Raw genomic sequence first — 19,076 nt, forward strand, 5'->3', positions numbered from 1 at the left:
TTTGGACTACTATTTCAAAACTTGGAATTTTTTTTTTTTTTTTTTTTTTTTTTAACCTAGATGGCGCCATATTAGGACTTTAGTCTTGTGTTGCACGCTGAAATCACTTATACTGTCCCCACTGTTACACCGGATTGTGGTTGTCTTGCCTTTGTAACAAACTTTGTGTTGTGTGCTCTGAAGATGCTGGATATAAGACCAGCGAAATATTAGCTTTTAAGTTAATAAATAGTTACTTTCTTAACCATCTGTGTTCTTTTATACCATGAAACCTATCATAACATGTCTGACGAACACATAAGCCTATCCACGAGTATTGTACTCTGTTATGGAAGATTTTTAACTGCAGCAGTATAAATTGAGGACATTGAAAAAAAAATTATATATAATATATGTAGAAAGTATTTTTACCTTGGGTATAAATATGTTAAAGATGCCAAGTAATTTTTAAACCTGGTTTTACTCCATTTCCCAAGTAAGCAATCAGACTAAAAGTCAAGTTTGCGCCTGCAATTGATGCAAGTCTAAGTGATCCCACAGGTAGTGCAGGACCAGGGCAACTCGTGGCAAAGGTGGAACAAGCTCCGATCACTAATCTTAATATTTACCCTTAATGCCAAAACACATCTCCAAGAAGGGGATGTATGATGTTTTGTATTAAAGGCAAGGGGCCACTACCCAGACCGGTTTCGACCTTTATTGAGGTCTCGTCAGTGGGAGCCAGGCTAGAATTAGAAATACCAAGATTTAGTAATACAGAGCTTGTAAGTATTTCGCCAAAACAAGTTACCATAAGGTGTTTTAACCTTATTAAATAAAAATCTCTGGAGGAGATATAGATGTAGAAAGTATTTTTACCTTGGGTATAAATATGTTAAAGATACCAAGTAATTTTTAAACCTGGTTTTACTCCATTTCCCAAGTAAGCAAACAGACTAAAAGTCAAGTTTGCGCCTGCAATTGATGCAAGTCTAACTGATCCCACAGGTAGTGCAGAACCAGGGCAACTTTTGGCAAAGGTGGAACAAGCTCCGATCACTAATCTTAATATTTACCCTTAATGCCAAAACACAAGGTTAAAACACCTTATGGTAACTTGTTTTGGCGAAATACTTACAAGCTCTGTATTACTAAATCTTGGTATTTCTAATTCTAGCCTAGCTCCCACTGACGAGACCTCAATAAAGGTCGAAACCGGTCTGGGTAGTGGCCCCTTGCCTTTAATACAAAACATCATACATCCCCTTCTTGGAGATGTGTTTTGGCATTAAGGGTAAATATTAAGATTAGTGATCGGAGCTTGTTTCACCTTTGCCATGAGTTGCCCTGGTCCTGCACTACCTGTGGGATCAGTTAGACTTGCATCAATTGCAGGCGCAAACTTGACTTTTAGTCTGTTTGCTTACTTGGGAAATGGAGTAAAACCAGGTTTAAAAATTACTTGGTATCTTTAACATATATATATATATATATATATATATATATATATACAGGGTGTTCGGGATAAATTTGACATATTTATAATTAATTATATTTTTCCGTAAGTTACATGTATTAACACACACTTCTCTTCATTTAAAAGTTTGGACCCTTCTTCATTCATATACAAGATGTCAGAAAGGATGGATAGCTGGAACCCACCTGAATCATGGAAGAGAATAACTTGTATCATGATGATTCGTGCCCGCCATCAAAATAAGGATATTACGACTGCTGCCCAATGCTCCCTGAATACAGTAAAAACAATCAGGCATGAACTAGAGACTTGCAATGGTGACTACGAGGATGTAGCAAGAAGAAAGATCCCTAGCAGACGATCTGATTGCGTTCGTACAGCAGAATTCCTCGCAAATCTGCAGGAACAGGTGTTGAAGAACCCTGGCATTGGAATTCGGGCTTTGTTCGTGGAGTTGCTAACTGTAGTCAAGCCCTGGATAACAAGGGTAGCCAATGGTAGGCCGTATGTATGGCAGCAGGATTCGGCCCCTTGCCACACCTCTGGGAAAAGTCAAAAATGGTTGTCTGAAAATTTCTACGACTTCACCAGTCCAAATGTTTGGCCTCCAAACTCCCCAGACCTTAACCCCATGGATTATTTTGTATGGGGTGCAGTTGAAAAAGACACCAATCGCACTTCCAGTAATACAAAAGCCCAGTTAATGGATAAAATTAAAACAGTTTTTGCGGCCCTTCCCAGGGAGACTGTAGCATCAGCTTGTTCGAGGTTCCGAAGCAGAATTGAAGCTGTGATCGATGCTAATGGTGGTTATTTTGAGTAAATCTTGTTGATAGTATTGTAATTAACTCTGCCTGTAATGTTTTTTTGTCAATTCATTAAATTTAATAGATACAAAGAAGATTTTCTTTTTCCTTACGAAACTGTCAAATTTATCCCGAACACCCTGTACACACACACACACACACACACACACACACACAGTAATATGAGAAATGAATTTCAGGAATTCTTGAGGGACAAATGTTTTATACAACAAGTAGAGGAAATGTGATGATTAGGTTCCATGGATGAAAGAATTCAAAGGGAGAGAGAGAAAGATTAGTATTGTATGGAAGCTAGTTAAGAAATATTTGTTAGCAGCAATAGCAAATATCCCTCCAATGAAAAAAAAAGATAACATGGTCTGGTTTGAAAAAGCAATGGAACCTGAGATAAGCCAAATGACCCCTTGACAAAATGGAACATTTATAGAACCAAGGTAAGGAAATTGTGCTACAGACTGCCCAAAAAATATTAGGAACAACTATTAAACCAAATAAAGATTGGATCACTGCCGTAATATTAGAAATCATAGAAGGAAAAAAAATGCAAAAAGCCTCTAAAATGGAGAAAACAGAGAAGAAAACAATCTAAACCTTAGATGACTCAAAAATAAAATCAACAGATTGTGCAAAACAGCAAAAAAAAAAAAAAACAACTGGCTAGAAGAAAAGACAAAAGCTTGCAAAGAAGCCAAGAAAAGGAATGATACCAAAACATTCTATAGGATCTTAAAAGAATTCACAAAATCATATGGGACCAAAAACACTGAAAATGAAGGATATAAATAACAAAGAAACTGGATCTATACAAGAAATGAATTCATTTCTTGTATAGATCCAGTTTCTTTGCAGAGAGAATACTACCAAACTCTCTTTAAAAAAAAGAACAAGATGGGGAAAATATAAATACAGTGACAGGAAGAGGAAAGACACTACCAGTAATAAAAGAAGAAATTCTACATGCCATAAGCAAAATGGAAGAGTCCAAGGCTCCAGGTATTGACTAACTACCCATAGAACTGGAAATATGGAGGTCATAAAGCATCTAACTTCCTATTAAAACTCTTTAACCAAATTGTAGACATGTACTAAATGGATTGGAAGACAGGAATCATAAGCCCTAGTGAAGTCTTATCAAGGCCTTGGAAAAACAGGTTCTATTCCTAGAGAGATGGGGGGGAGGGAGTTGAAGTTTTCAAGATTCACAAGGAGAATGTATTTTGAATGCACTGTTCTTTGGAAGTCAAAAGCAGGAGGATGGAATTTCATTATGTTTTCAGAGAATGCTTTAAAAGACCTGGCTGTTTAACAAGTTCAGCTACTGGAAAACTCCCCAAGGAGTGAAAGTAGAGTAAAATGTTGCCATTACATAAGAATGGTGGTAGAATGGAGGTATCAAATACCTCCATTCTACCACCATTCATATATAGACCAGATTCTTCTGTAGTTAAGATTTTGGAGAAATTAGTGATATATTCAGAATTGGACAGAAGAGGATAATATTGAGGATCAGCATGCATTTTAAGGGTTGCTCTTGTTTCAGTAATTTAGTTGCGTTTAATAGTAACTGATGAGATTGGATGCTTAAAGAGTATTCATTTGAACTGACTGTTCCTTTGAGCCTCAGAACAGGGAAGAATTCTGCAGGAATGGAAAGAATGTATAGTAATCCCATTGTACAAAGATGGTGCAAAGATCAATATATCTAACTATTGACCAATCAATATCTCAGGAGTGGAGGTGAGGATTTTGGAAAACTTAGTTAGGGTTCGTACTCAAAAATGTGTTGACAGAGAACCTTTACTTTGCAATGAACAGCATGGGTTTACTAAGGATACAGGATGGAAGACTGTTACATAAATTGGAGAATATGGGTTTGGATTATAAAATATTAGTATCGATATGAGAGTGGCTGACTGACATATATCAAAAAGCATTATATGGAGGATACGAGTGTACAAGATTTAAGGTAACTAGTAGTGTCCCATAAGGATCAGTTCTTGGTCCACTGTTATTTGATCTGTACATTAATGACATTGGGAAGGAAACATGCTATATATATAAAACTATTTGCTGATGATGCAAAGATAAATAGAGTAATGGAATTGTAGGTATGGGAAAATGGGTAAATATAAAGTTTGGCATGATTAGATATTCAATGTTGTATTATATTGGTGGGATTATGCTAGAAGAAGCTGATTAGGCTAGGAATCCTGAAGTGTTAGTAGATAAGAAGTTAAATTTCAGGGGCACATGTAGCAAAGATTGCAAATACAACTCAAAAGATAATTGCAATGCTGAAATAAACTTGGACATTAGAAGATAAGGATGCCATTTTGCCTTTTTACAAGGCCTTGATAAGACTTCACTAGGGCTATTGTGTGTAACAGTCCTAGTGAGGTCTGATTTCGTTTTGATTCTGATACAGTGGAGAGAGAGTGCAAAGGAGTGTTCAAATTGATATATTAGGATTGCAGAATACTGATTATGAAGACAGGGTGAGAATTTGTAGACTGCTCCCCTTGCAAACAGGAGAAAGAAGGGGCAATGTGATTGAAATTTACGAACTCCTGCAAGTGTCATACAGGATTTCAGTTGTTGGAATTAAGTAGTATATATTTGAAGGGTTGTTGCATAACTTCATTTTAGTACACTGGATGTGTTAGATATCATGTAACCTTTATGTTAGTGAAGTTGTCACTAGATTGCAGGGAAATTTTCAGTTGTTTGTGAATGATGTGAAGCTTGGAAGTGTTATTGTAATAATAATGCTCATGTTGTGAACTCCAAGATCATTGTAAATCAACTAAATCTAAAATTTTGAAAATTGGATGTTGCATACTCTGTTGGTAGAACTATACTGGAGGATGTGACAATCGATGTTGGGGTGATGTTTAATAGAAGGTTAAAGTTTAGGATGCATCTCATTAAGGTCATGGCATTGTCATGTAGCTTTGCTGCAATACTGAGGATAACAGCCAGCAGATTATAATGAAACATGGTGTTTCCATAATCATAAAACCACACTTGGGGGTGGGGGGGAGTGCTGCTAATGATATCAGATGACTGAAATCCAGTTAGAGTTGAGATCTATGATTGTAGTACTACTACTAACATTATTTCATGTGGCAGTGAGTTTGAAGCCATCTGGTGTGAGTGGAATCTAACAAGATCTATTACCTAGTGGGGTGTTGTTACAGACCTGGTGGAGCGGTTGCTAGTGATGAAGAAATGCATCACCAAATAAATAAGATGAGCATGAAAAGAGCAATCATAATGGGAGACTTTAATTATGGAATAATTAAAGTAGAATTTCATAAGAAGAATGAAAATGATTTATTGAGCTCTTGTGAGACAACTTCCTCAAGCAGCATATGACAGAAGGCACTTAAGGTCAGAGGACGTTTCATTTAAAGATGTAACTATTCTGCTTCCGACATTTCTGCTTTCAACTATTCTGTTTTTGACAGAATATAGCATGGTAAACTGTTGCATAAATTGGAGAATATGGGTTTGGATTATAGAATATTTGCATAAATAAGATGGCTGACTGACAGATATCAAAAAGTGGTGTATGGGGGATCTGAGTCTGCAAGGCTTAAGGTAACAAGTGGTGTACTACAAGGAGCAGTGCTTGGTCCTGTTGTTCAATCTATACATTAATGATATTGAGAAGAATTTGACAAGCGATATACAGCTATTTGTTGATCGTGCAAAGATAGGTAGGGTAATCAGGAATACTGCTGATATGCAGTACTTGCAGAATGATTTGAATAGGCTGGAATTGTGGACATGGGAAAACAGATGTCAATTCATTTTCCCATGTCCTTGAATAAGCTGATGAGGCTAGGGATCTTGGAGTGTTAGCAGATAGGAAGTTGAAGTTCAGGGGCCATGTAGCAAAGATTGCAAGTATATTATTACTATTCAGGTCTCCATGGAGTCAAAAGACTCATCGTGACACCTTGGAAACACAGTCTACCATACCACTTCTCGAACTCATTGACTGTTCTTGCTCTCACCACACTATCACAATGCATTCGAGGGTGGTTGAACCATGCAATGAAACCACTCTTCACCCTCTTGCTCAAACTCTGAAGTCCACATTCTCTCAGCTGATCCTCATAACTAACATTGTACAGTCCTGAAACCATCTTTGTTATTTGCCTCTGTACTGTTTTCACAGTTAATTTAGCCCCTCAAATCCTGGGGATGAATTTTGAGAACAATAGTCTAGGTGTGTTCTGATCAGGGTCTTATACAATGGAACGATAACTCTTTTATCTCTGAAGTTCAACAGAGATATTGTTTACATGTAAAGATAAGGATATCATTTTGCCTCTTTACAAAGCCTTGATAAGACCTCACTTGGACTATTGTGCACAGGTTTGGTCTCCTGGTTTCTGTTGTGATTCTGATATATTGGAGAGAGGGTGCAAAGGAGAGTATTAAAAAAGATTTCAGGATTATGGAATACTGATTTTGAAGACAGAGGGAGAATTTGTAGAGTGCAGACATTAGTAAGCAGGAGAAAGAGGGGTGATATGATTGAGACTTACAAACTTCTGAAAGAGTCATACAGGATTTCAACTTATGGAGGGTGGGGAAAGGAAAAGAAGTTTTCCTTGGAAGCTAAGAATGAATTCCTCTAAGAAGGGGGTGAGGGCTAGATTTTTCTCTGATAGGGTGGTGTGTGAGATTGGAATGGATTTCCATCGGATGTTGTGAGTGCAAGCTGTGTGAATGAATTCAAGAATAAGAAGGATAGCTGGTGCGTGTAGTATGTGGACTCCCTTGACGAGTCACTGACTCCCTGAAGGTCTCTCTTAATAATAATAATAATTTATATTTAATGAATTTGCTTTTGATTTCTGCAAACATGATAGCTTGTTTATGTACCTATTTTGAAACAATCAATGCACAACTTCTATGATACCTAGAAATCTCTTGACAAATAAAAGATCACCTATTTGGATCCACAACTGTTGATCAATGGGGATCTTTTTTGCTTATGTTACCCATCTTTGATAAAATGCCATGGGAAAGGTTGGTGAATCTCAAGTAGTTGTTGCCCTTGATTTCTCTAAATTATTTGATTGGGTTTGTCACAATGGCCTTTTAAGTCATTTCTATCATATGATCTCTCATTAGACTTCTGCAACTCGATTCCCATTTTTCTCTCTGAATGTACTAATGTGTGATGGGGGCTAGATATTTATCACTGCACTTAGCTACTAATGCTGGGAGTCTACAAGGCTTTGTTCTTTCACATACTCAGCTTCATATGAAAAATGTTCTCCAGTTTGGAATTGCAGCAGAGAACAACCTCCTCCAGTTGCAAATCCATTTCACAATTTTGCTGATGACAGTATTCTACATTCCTCTTTTTTCATTTGATAAACTTTGTGCTATAACCTGCCATGGCTTCCAGAATATTGATTTCTGCAATATTAATTCATCAGTGGATCTGATAACCTGTTAAAATTAGTGCTAGTAAAATTCATTTCCATCTTATTTCTAAGAAAAAGAACCCTTCTAATATTGCTTTTGACAATATTCAAATCATTGGACTAGAGTTTTTTTCTGCAGTCTTTTTTTTTTTTTGGCATAAACATATTGCAAATATTGTTTTTTCAGCATCCAAGAAATCGGCCTGTTTCTTTCATCCAGGATATTACTTTATCTGTGAATTAGTTGTATATAAATCCAACCATTGAGTACAGTTCTCACAAATAAGGAGGGGTGCCCTAAGAGCTGCCTCAAAATACTTCACTTGGTGTACAACTAAATAATTGAGTTGATTAATCCCTTATCATTTCTCTCCAGTCTTTCAAACAGTAAATTCACTTTAGATCACTTCAGTTGTTCGTAGGTTCTACAAATATTTCAGTGGTCACTCTTCATCAGAATTGGCATTGGACTAAATTTCTCCCTCTTCTAAATCTGTTAAGGTGCATGCAGCTATTCAGTTCTTCATGGTTCAACTCCAAACTCACAAATCAAATTTTTCTTTCATTTATTTCTTCCGCTTCAAATCCATGATTAACTTCTTTCTCCTCATATTTCTGTCCATCCACAAGCAATGCTTGCATTGTGGATGCATACATGTCTCATTAAAAAAAAAAAAAAAAAAAAATTGCCCTGTGATTTTCCAAACTGTCTGATCTTCTCATATAATAGCTACAGCAACCAGTATGCATTTCAGTATTCCATTTATGCCATGTATGCTTCTTTCTACAAAGGTAATAAATGTATATTTGTGCACTCAGATGGTGTGCATTAGTAAATTGCTAATCTTGAATTTCAAACCCCATAATAGAATGCATTACTAGAATGTGTTGTTAATGCAAGGAGTGTTAAGGATTTTAAGATTCGGTATGATAAATATGTTGTCAGTTGAAGAAACTTCCTATAATGAGTTTGCTGACTCCATGGAGGGTGCAGTAATAATAATAATAATAATTGGTAACAACTGTTTATTAACATTTCTTATGAAATAAAAATTAGTCAGAAATACTTCCTAATTTTGAGATGTGCAATGTTACATTACCTCAAAATCTAAGGTAATGTAACATTACCTTAGATTGTAATGTAACAAACTGTTTTTGCACTCTAAAGATGCTGGATAGAATACCAGCGAAATATCAGCAATAAGTTAATAAATAGTTATTTTCTTATGTCTGTATTCTCATCTAATTAATCGACATGCACAATGAACACATAAGCCTTTCTACATGTTTGAGGATACTACAGATATCATTTCTTTTTTGCATGCATTAATTATTCCAATGTTCTTCACCAAATTCAAAATAGTTCTTATGCCAGTAAAATAGCATGCTGATTTATTACTGTTTATTTTTATTCCTTTTCATTTTGTCTTACAGGTAGATCATTTTAGTTATGTCAATAATGATACTTATATGCAGCGCTACCTCATATCAGATGCATATTGGAATGTTACTCCTAGTGGTCCAATTTTTTTCTACACAGGAAATGAAGGAGATATAGTCATGTTCTCTAACAACAGTGTAAATATGAATTTTTTTTTAATCTGAATTCTGTTTTAATTAAAAATAATTAACATTGAATGAATACTTTTGGTAGTTGTCTTGTAAATTTTATTCTAGTTGTTTAAACTTTTACTTTATAGACTGCATGTGTCCAGCACATATATATTATTTAACAGCTTCATATAATTATCTTTACAGTAGCATGACCTACATATTTAGTTATTTGTTGAATCAGAAATATTATTATGTGATACCTCCAGGGAGTCCAAAGACTCATCGAGGGAGAGTGTGTCAACAGCATCGAACGATTGACCCTTCTAACTATTAACCATGCTCAAACTTGCTTAACCTTTTGCTGCGCCATTAGTAGCAGAGGCTGTACCAATCGACTAACCTTTGCTGGTGTTTCACAAGAAACATTTCGCAAGTACAATATCATAGGTGTTTAACACTTGTTAAATAGTGTTAGTACAGTACTTATCAATATGTTATTTTTAATATTTGTATAATTGTTTTAAATGTTATGATTCTTAGCATAGTTTTGCTTCATAGTTGATAGTTCATAATAGTGCAAGACTGTAGCATTGAATGACTGTGACTTTCTTTTTTGATAATTTTGAAAGTTTTCTTTATGAATGATGCCATGTATTTGACTGTCAGCTAGGAGATAGCACATTTTATTCTTTTATTAATCCATGTTATTAACTAATTTCTGTAAGTCAACAGATTTATTGCGGTGCAGGAGATAGCGCTTATCAAGCAGCATCTTATATGGAACCATACTGATTTATGTTCCTAGCATTCACAACACACTGTCATTGTGTTGTGAATTCTATTCTATTCATCTCAATCTCTCTCAGCTTGTATGCTAACTTTCCCCATAGCATGTCATTTGCTTTTGCAAAGATCACCAAAAATATCACTACATGAATTCTGTTTTCCGTTTATCCAACACACCCATTTTTTTATAAAATGAAAGTAGAGTGCTAAAGCAAGATCTGCTTTTTACAAACAGTCCATGCTGACCATTGTAATGAATTCTCTATCAACCTAATTCTGTATTTATTCCATTTAAAAACTTCAGAATCTTATTACAAGATTCATTAAACAATTTAAGTCAATTGTACAGTCAGCTCTTTTTGCACATTCCCTTAAAATATGCAGATATCTAGTGCTCCTTCCCCAGCTTATCTCGCTTACTTAGTACTACCTATCTCTAATTTTTTTCTAGTCTTTGTGATATTTATCTCCCTTGAAAGAAGGTGTTGCACAGGCTCTACAGGTGTCATTTGCATTTTATTCTCCTTATGCATCTAATTGCCATGTTACATCTCCTCTGTAACTTCATTTTTGTTGCTTGAAATAATTCTGTGTTGATGATTTATGACAAAATGTTATCAAACTGACATTTATTGATATAAAAATGATTGGGCCTTTTTTTTATCCCCTTGTGGAATTCTAATAAATGGATATATTTATCATCATTCATATAGTTTTAAAATATATATTGTGTGCACTGCTTTTTTTGAACAGCAGATGAAGTTAAATTGCCATTTTTTTATTATCTAATGCTTAACTGCTGTGAAATCAAAAATGTCTGAAACGTATTGTATACTGATGAATTCAAAATTTCATTTTGAATATTACAATACCTCCCCCCCACACACACACATGAGGTTTAATATTTTCATGCCAGGTACTGGACAGTTGTATTAACATACTTTCCCACCATGTACATTTCTTTATTTTTTATTGATATTTCCCTTTTGTTTTTGAAAAATAATAGCCCTCAGTAACAACAAGGAAATGTATTAATCGTTAAAATGTAAAAAATGCAGTTGCTAGTTTCACCACCTAAAGTAGAACTGGTTGCTCCATATGGTTTAATAAACATCCAAAATATATAAATAGCTTACAGAGTTGACTAAATGTTGAAAAACTGTTATTAAAAAAATGAATTCATGCTAACAATTAATCATTAAATCACATGGCATTGCATTAGCTTGTCTGCAGACAGAAGGTGATTGCTAGCAAAGTTAGTCACTGATATTAAACGATTTCATAAGTGATTTAATATGCCACTTAATATCAGTTCTTGGTTTTATATTCAGTGATCTGTGAATGAATTACTGATTCCTTCAGAAGTCTGGAATAAAAATTCTATATAAAGCATGGTTGAAACATTCCAATCACTAGTATGTGTTCTATTTCCTCATGAATAATATTATGCCAACACTAATTCCCTCCCATCATTTTGCACAGCAAAAAAAGTAGAAATTAAAAAACGTTTTTGTGATATAACCTGCTAACAATCTATTTCAAAAATAACTGATGAGAGAAATTTATTCTGTTTTTTTTATTTTATTTTTTTAAAGATTATCCATGTATTATTTTATTAATAGAATGAACTTCTTTTTAGTTTTCAGAGTTTATTTCCATGAAATGTGTTACTAATCCTTTAATCTCCTTTTATTTATTTTTATTTTTTTTTGGAAATTACCTTTGGTAGAAATAAGAAATCATAAATCTGTATGAAAATTGTGAAGCAGAATCTTCACTTGGAAGCCTTTTGATATATGATAGTGACTTTAATTGATACAAAATTTGATATGTCATATTACAGAATAAATTTTCTTTGGTAAAGGAAAACAAAGAAAGTATGCGATTATTTTATAAAAGTAACAAGGACTGTGGTGTGTGTTTTTAATATAATGTTTGATTGTATTTTGGTGACTAGTTAAGAACAAAAACTTTATGCCGTCATTTGTGTTCACCACCTGTATCTGGTGTTGCTATTGTTGCAAGTGAAGGTAGCAGTATATTTGAACTGTGCTAAGAAAACAGTGTTTTAAATAGTTTAGTGGTTTTGTATAATTGTTTCATTTTTTCATGCTGAATATGTGTTCTTCAGTGTTTGGTGTTGAAATTTTGTTTATTTGTGTTCTTACTACTTATTTGCCTTCTTTCTGAAAATAATTTCCCTATGAAAAGCTTTGACATAAAAATTGATAGCTTTTTAATTTTTCAGTAAATGACAACGTATACTAGAATATTAATTAAAAAAACTTTAATCAATACCTATTTCGGCAGTGTTACATTGACATCATCAGGGATCACAAAAAAACAATGATATGTGCACATGGGCACTAACACTGAGCAAATGAGGCTGCTGAATTAAGGCAACAGAAGTCAGGCCTAGAGTCCTAAACTGTGTCCCCTAGTGGGCTAAATTGGTTTGTCTTGGCCTTTGGGTTGACACTCTTAATGTAACTTTTCCAAATTTGGGGCAGTCTCGTTCATCCAAATTTGTTGAGGTTTGGAGAGTTTTTTTAGAGCTGAGGCAGATTCAATAAATAGTCTTTCATACTTGCATTTGCTGTGGTGTAATAGAGTGGCCTTCTTCCAGTGTATCCTGTGGTGGGTGTCCAAGGCATGGTCAGCAAGTCCTGTATTGGTGGAACTGGATGTAGTCCTTGTGTTCGGATATCCTGCCATTGGCTGTCCTGCCTGTTTGGCCATAGTAGGACAGTTTGCGACTTCAATGGGCTTGATATACTCCTTGTAAGTCTAGGGGATGTAGCTGGTCTTTGGTAGAGCAGATAGGAGATTCCAATTTCTTATGTGGTCTGTAACTAGTTGTAAGGTCATATTTCCTTAGGATTTTTTTTAATTTTTTAGATGAGCCCCAGATATATGAAATTCTGATAGATTTTGAGTAATTTCTGCTTTGAAGGGGGGGGGGGTTACACGATTTTAATACTTTTTGGATTTTCTGGGAGTTGTAGCCATTGGCTAAGAAACTATTACAGATATGGTCAAGTTCAGTATTTAGGGCACTGTTATCTGAACTGATTAATTTTACCATGTTATATTGGGTTTTTATAATCCCATATTGTTGGGAGGGCAGGGGGTGTGACTGCTGGCGAATGACTACTACCTGTATGTGTAGATTTTCTAAACGGAGAATGCTAGGGATCCGTCAGGCTGGTATGTAATCAGGGTATCTAAGAATGGGAGACTGTTGTTTTCCTTAACTGGATCCTGGGGTGTTGATTGTGTGTGTGTGTGTTAAGAAATTGTGGAGTATATCCAGGCTATGCAGCCAAATGGAGAACACATCATCCACGTACCATAGGGTTTTTGTGGAGCTGAGTTTAAGGCTTTTTCTTCAAAAGTCTCCATATAGAGTTGGCCAGGGGTGGGAAGAGTGGTGAACCCCATGGCTATTCCATCTATCTGTAGAATTTTCCTTGACAAATGAAATAGCCTGAGTTCATTGTGAACTGAAATAGGGCTGAGATATTGGGAGGAAATTTGGCTTGACTGACCATTATGTCAGTGTGTTGGAGTGAGAGGTTTTCTATACTGGCTTCGTAGTAGGCTGAGTTTTTTATGTGTGATGGTGTGTTGCCAGTATAATGTGTGAGCACTTTGGCTAAACGTTTGACTGATTTGTGTGTGTGTGTGGGTAATTCAATGGCATCCACATGGGGATGTAATGGCACCTTTTGTTTGTGGATTTTTGGTAATCCACAAATCTAGAGGGGATGGTCCTAGTGTTATAAGGTTTTAGTCTATTTAACCTCCACAGGCCAACAGGTAACCTTTTTTAAGGAGCCCATGGAGCAGTGGTGAAAGAGGTGCCTGCCAGGGTGCAAAACGTAAAAAATAAAAATAAATAAATAGATATAAAAGTCCGCTATTTTATATTGTAGTTTTAAATTTTGGCAATATGCCGCTTTAGACACACAAATTCTGCAACACACTGCAATGCATTTTGATGGGGTTAATAGTAAGTATTTAACATTTTGCATTTAGTAAAATTTAACTTGTTAGTAGGATCATAAGGAGATAGCTAGAACAATCTAAAAGTTAAAAGGCAAGCTTACCCGAGTAATCCTATTGGTTTAAAACAGTAGAATTTCCTTTATCTCCTTTGGCGATTATTATTCTGTTGTTGCTTTTTATCTCTTGCAGAGCTTAAAATTCTTTTTTTTTTGTTAGGTTGCTTTTTGGTGGTTTAGCTTGGTGAGAACACTGGCTTCATCTAGTCTGATGTTGTTGGCAATATGGTTAGGAGGGCTGTGGATACCTCTTTCTACTGTATCCTTATTTCCTCTGGTGGAATTTTCTTAGGTGCCATTGCAAAGTTATGGCCACATGCGAGTGTGCTAATTGCTTCAGGGTAATGGAAGATAGGTTTATTATCATGAGTTAGTTGAAGTTTGGAAGTTGAGTTTTTTTGTAGACTCAAATTTCTTAATGTGCTCTACATCTTATTCTTTGAAATTTTATGTCTGCTGAAGCGTTCCAGATGCCGGAAAGGATCATCCAAAGATCAACATTCAGCATCGTGGCAAGCTCCACTTCTATTGCATGGATAGTTTTGTTGGTTTCAGCTAGGAGAATGCAGGTGGCAGCAATCTGCTTCCATAAAAGAATGAAGTAAATCGATGTTTTAATTTAACACAATTTGGAATCACATTTGTTATCATATCAATGCTTTTTTAAAAAGGCTAATCGAATCAGTTGTCTTTAACTTCAGCTTCAACTTGCTGTATTGACGGGCCTATGTGATGGAATCTCGGTGGATGATCGTAATTCTTGTAGATAAGCTTATACGTTGGTTATACGTAGCTTGAAATTTGAGTTTTGCCCGAGATTTTCTCAGTGGTTGTGTTGCAAGAATCATTTTATGTATTCATGTATAAATTTCTATATATATATATATGTATATATGTAGAAAGTATTTTACCTTGGGTATAATAAATGTTAAAAATACCAAGCAATTTTAAACCTGGTTTTACTCCATTTCCCAAGTAAGCAAACAGACAAACAAGTCAAGTTTGCACTTGCAAGTGATGCAAGTCTAGCTGATCCTACAGCTAGTGCAAGACCAAGGCAACTCGTGGTAAAGGTGACATAAGCTCTGATCACTAATCTTAATATTTACCCTTAATGCCAAAACACATCTCCAAGAAGGGAATGTATAATGTTCTGTATTAAAGGCAAGGGGCTACTACCCAGACCAGTTTCGACCTTTATTGAGGTCTCATCAGTGGGAGCCAGGCTAGAAATACCAAGATTTAGTAATACAGAGCTTATAAGTATTTTACCAGAACAAGTTACCATAAGGTGTTTTAACCTTATTAAATAAAAATCTCCGGAGGAGATATGAATGTAGAAAGTATTTTACCTTGGGTATAATAAATGTTAAAAATACCAAGCAATTTTAAACCTGGTTTTACTCCATTTCCCAAGTAAGCAAACAGACAAACAAGTCAAGTTTGCGCCTGCAAGTGATGCAAGTCTAGCTGATCCGACAGCTAGTGCAAGACCAAGGCAACTCGTGGTAAAGGTGGCCAAGGTAAAATACTTTCTACATTCATATCTCCTCCAGAGATTTTTATTTAATAAGGTTAAAACACCTTATGCTTTTTTGGCCTCTTTCTAGAACAACATCTCTTGTGTATGATGATAATTTCGCACTCGATTTTGTATCAGAACATACCACTTTTCTAATAGCCTCTTCATTTTTCTTTATAGATCTGACAGTTGATTCACGGACTCCAAAACGCTTATCCACAGCCGTCGCACCTTCCCCAGTTTGAAGACGATCTAAAATTTGAATTTTTATATCCACGGAAACAGCTTTCCTTTTTTTTTTGGTTATCGGCAACATCACGTGAGGGCTGGATTAAAATCTTCGGTTAATGAAATGAAAGTTTGAAAATTACATATAGCTTACCATTTATTATTTCTTGGCAAAATTATTAATTTTATAATGCGATTTTTATTTTGATTTCATTTAAAAAATGCAAATGCAAAAAATGCGGTAACTGTGTTGTCTACTCAAACACCAAATTCAAACTGCTAAGAACTGTTTTTTTTATGCGCAGTCAGTTATGTAATTCGGGGAATCCCCAATAAATGAAATTCGTAAGAATTTAGAATTTTCTTAATTGAAACGAGAATGCAATTCTATAAAATTCTCAGAATTTTCTTGAATTACGGATTTTTTCCTAACTTAGACTTTAGGTTGGTCGCATAAATGTAAATAAAAATTGCGTAAAAAAAATTATTTTTGATATCCCAATTCGCGTAACTCTGAATTCGTGTAAAAAAATTTGCATAGAAAGAGGTTTAGGTGTAGTTAAAATACTTCTGCACAATGCATTGCTAATTCTCAAAAAATATATGCTACAATTGCTAGCCTTGTTGTCCAAGTGGTTATCGTATTCGCTCTCCAACCAAAAGGCTGTGGGGTTTGAATCCTGCCATGGGCATGGATGTTTGTGATTGTCTATAAAAATACTAGTATGTTGGTGAGCACTAGATGGCATTGGTGTAGATGTTGGTGGTGGATTGAGTGGTGGAGACAGAGTTATAGAGTAGGTGTCCTCCCTTGATAAGTCTTTGAACTCCCTGGCAATTATTATTATTATTATTATCAAGTAATAATAATAATAATAATAATTGCCTGCTTCAAGAATATATTTTTGTTAACACAATGTATTCTTCAACCTTTTAATCAATTTTGTATTCTTGATAATTCTAGCCTATTTTTGCTTTTAATGATCTTTGTGTGCTGTTGCAGATGCATGTAGTAACTTTGTAAAATTAACTTAGTTTTTCATTACCTGATCTTATTACTTAGTGTATTTTGGATTTTGAATAAATTTTGTACTGTTTTCTCTGCAAAAAAAGAATTTGATAACCAAAAGGACAAATGCTAAGTACATTAAAAATTGATTGGTTGTGAATGCCTTTGTGCAGCTGCATAGCATTGCTTTGATGTCAGGTGGCATAGTCTGCCATGGGTGCTGTACCTCTACCTAACACTGTTTTATAATTAAATTCATTTTCTTTGATAACAGAAGGACAATGACCATAAACAATAGTGGATTTCCTATCTATTTATGTTATTCAGCTGTTATGACGGTTCAGCATTGAATTCATTTTGGATTCTATGCAGCATGCTGAGGTTGACTATGTAAAATACAGAATGAGCCCAACCAGGCTGCTTTCTTAAACTGCTAGATATAGTATTATACAACTGCAGAGTTGCTGCATTGTTAAATTTTAAATCTTTAAAGATTATTAAAGGTTCGCATAATTCCAGTCCAGAACAAGCATTTCTCAGATAGTTAAATTTATTTTAAACCACTGATGTAAGTTCTGCATAAGCCCCTTGCTAGTACACTGTTTTGCTTTTCAATACTAATACGATTAGGTTTTCTTAATTGTGATTCTTCTTTGTAGTAGCAGCAAGAAAAAAATTCCTGTAACTTGTTACATTTGTCTTCAGACAGTGACCCTATTTCATATATCCTTGAGGAATGAAAAGACCTAATAATAATCTTCAGATGCATAAAAATGGAGGTAAACTTTCACATGTGTAACATGAATTGTGCATGAACAGTAATAAGCACTTTGATCACTAACTGTTAATATCAGATGCTTTTTCTGTCACCGTGTTATATGCCTATTTCTCTTTTGGCTGACCCAGCATTAATGCAGAATAAACTATTAAATATTAATGTCTGAAGTAATTTTATTTTTATTTTTCAAGGGGTTCATGTGGAATTTGGCTTCCGAATTTCATGCTTTAATTGTGTTTGCTGAGCACAGATATTATGGTGAATCCCTTCCATATGGCAATCAGTCCTTTGATGTAAGTAGATTTCGTAATTAGCAGTTTAAAATATTTCTTGGAAAGTATATACAAATTGTTGGAAGTAAATTTTTTAATGAATCAAAAAAAAAAAAAAAAAAGAGAGAAATTTTCAGTGTTGTTCATTTGTGTTCTTGTAACACAAATGAAAACCACATTTAAAATTAATTTGATCTTTATAACATATTATCTTCCTCTTCAAGGACAGTGAAATTGTAGCAAACTATTTTCTTTGGAATTACTAAGTCATAAATCTTTAATGCTATTTAATGAAAATATAATTTTAAAATTTTAAAACCATTTTTTAAAAAAAAAAATTTTTTTTTTCTTTTAGGAGCCACAGTACCTTGGTTATTTAACTTCAGAACAGGCCCTTGCAGATTTTGCAGTTCTCATTCAGTACCTTAAAAAAACTGTTTCTGGAGCAGCTTTTAGTCCAGTAATTACTTTTGGTGGATCTTATGGTGGTATGCTATCAGCTTGGATCAGAATGAAATATCCACAAATTGTTGCAGGGTGTGTTTTTCTAATTTAGTGATTTGTAAAAAAAAAAAAAAAAAAAGCATGCCTACAAATATAAGCATATATAATATTTTGTTTATAATCTGAATACTTGGATTTTTGGGGTATAAATTGCCAAAAAAAAATGCACTAAATGTTACTTTTGCATGTATAAATACCATTGACATTACTATAATAATCTTGTAATGTTAAAAAAAAAAGTGATCATTAATATTTATATTTAATTATCAAAATTAATCTACTGTTGGGATATATTTTAAGGTGGACTGTGTAAGAGCTAAACAAAATTCTTTTTGGAGCTTGGATATCAGAGTATTTGAATGACTATCTCTACCTGTTTCTCATGAAAATTGTGTACTCACAGAAATATGAGTTCACCATGAGTCCCAGTAAAATCAAAGATCAAACCTAAGAAACATGATCTAAAAAAAATCTCATAATCAGCATTCACGGCACTATTTATTCTCTTTCCAAAAAGACATGGCATGGCCATACCAAGGATAACAGTGATATGGCTGGCACAGTGCTCTGTTTAGGAAATTCACATAGTTTCATTCTACTGTGAGGAAAAGTAGTAAAAAGCAGGAGAA

General features: G+C 34.6%; 1 protein-coding gene across 4 annotated transcripts in view; it reads left to right on the top strand.

Annotated features, from left to right (window-relative positions):
• LOC150095386 (lysosomal Pro-X carboxypeptidase) overlaps positions 1-19,076 on the top strand; it is a 276,707-nt gene that overhangs the window by 185,138 nt on the left and 72,493 nt on the right. For all 4 annotated transcript variants that reach the window (XM_090410434.1, XM_090410436.1, XM_090410433.1 and 1 more), the window contains 3 exons: positions 9,165-9,308; positions 17,863-17,964; positions 18,299-18,480. In XM_090410434.1, coding sequence (XP_090266560.1) covers positions 9,201-9,308; positions 17,863-17,964; positions 18,299-18,480 — 392 coding nt within the window. In that variant the 5' untranslated portion in view covers positions 9,165-9,200. The remainder of the gene's footprint in view (positions 1-9,164; positions 9,309-17,862; positions 17,965-18,298; positions 18,481-19,076) is intronic.

This window comes from Typopeltis vanoorti, chromosome 20, assembly GCF_054136105.1.
Source record: "Typopeltis vanoorti isolate ZY-2024b chromosome 20, IOZ_Tvanoo_1.0, whole genome shotgun sequence".
Lineage (NCBI taxonomy): Eukaryota > Metazoa > Arthropoda > Arachnida > Uropygi > Thelyphonidae > Typopeltis > Typopeltis vanoorti.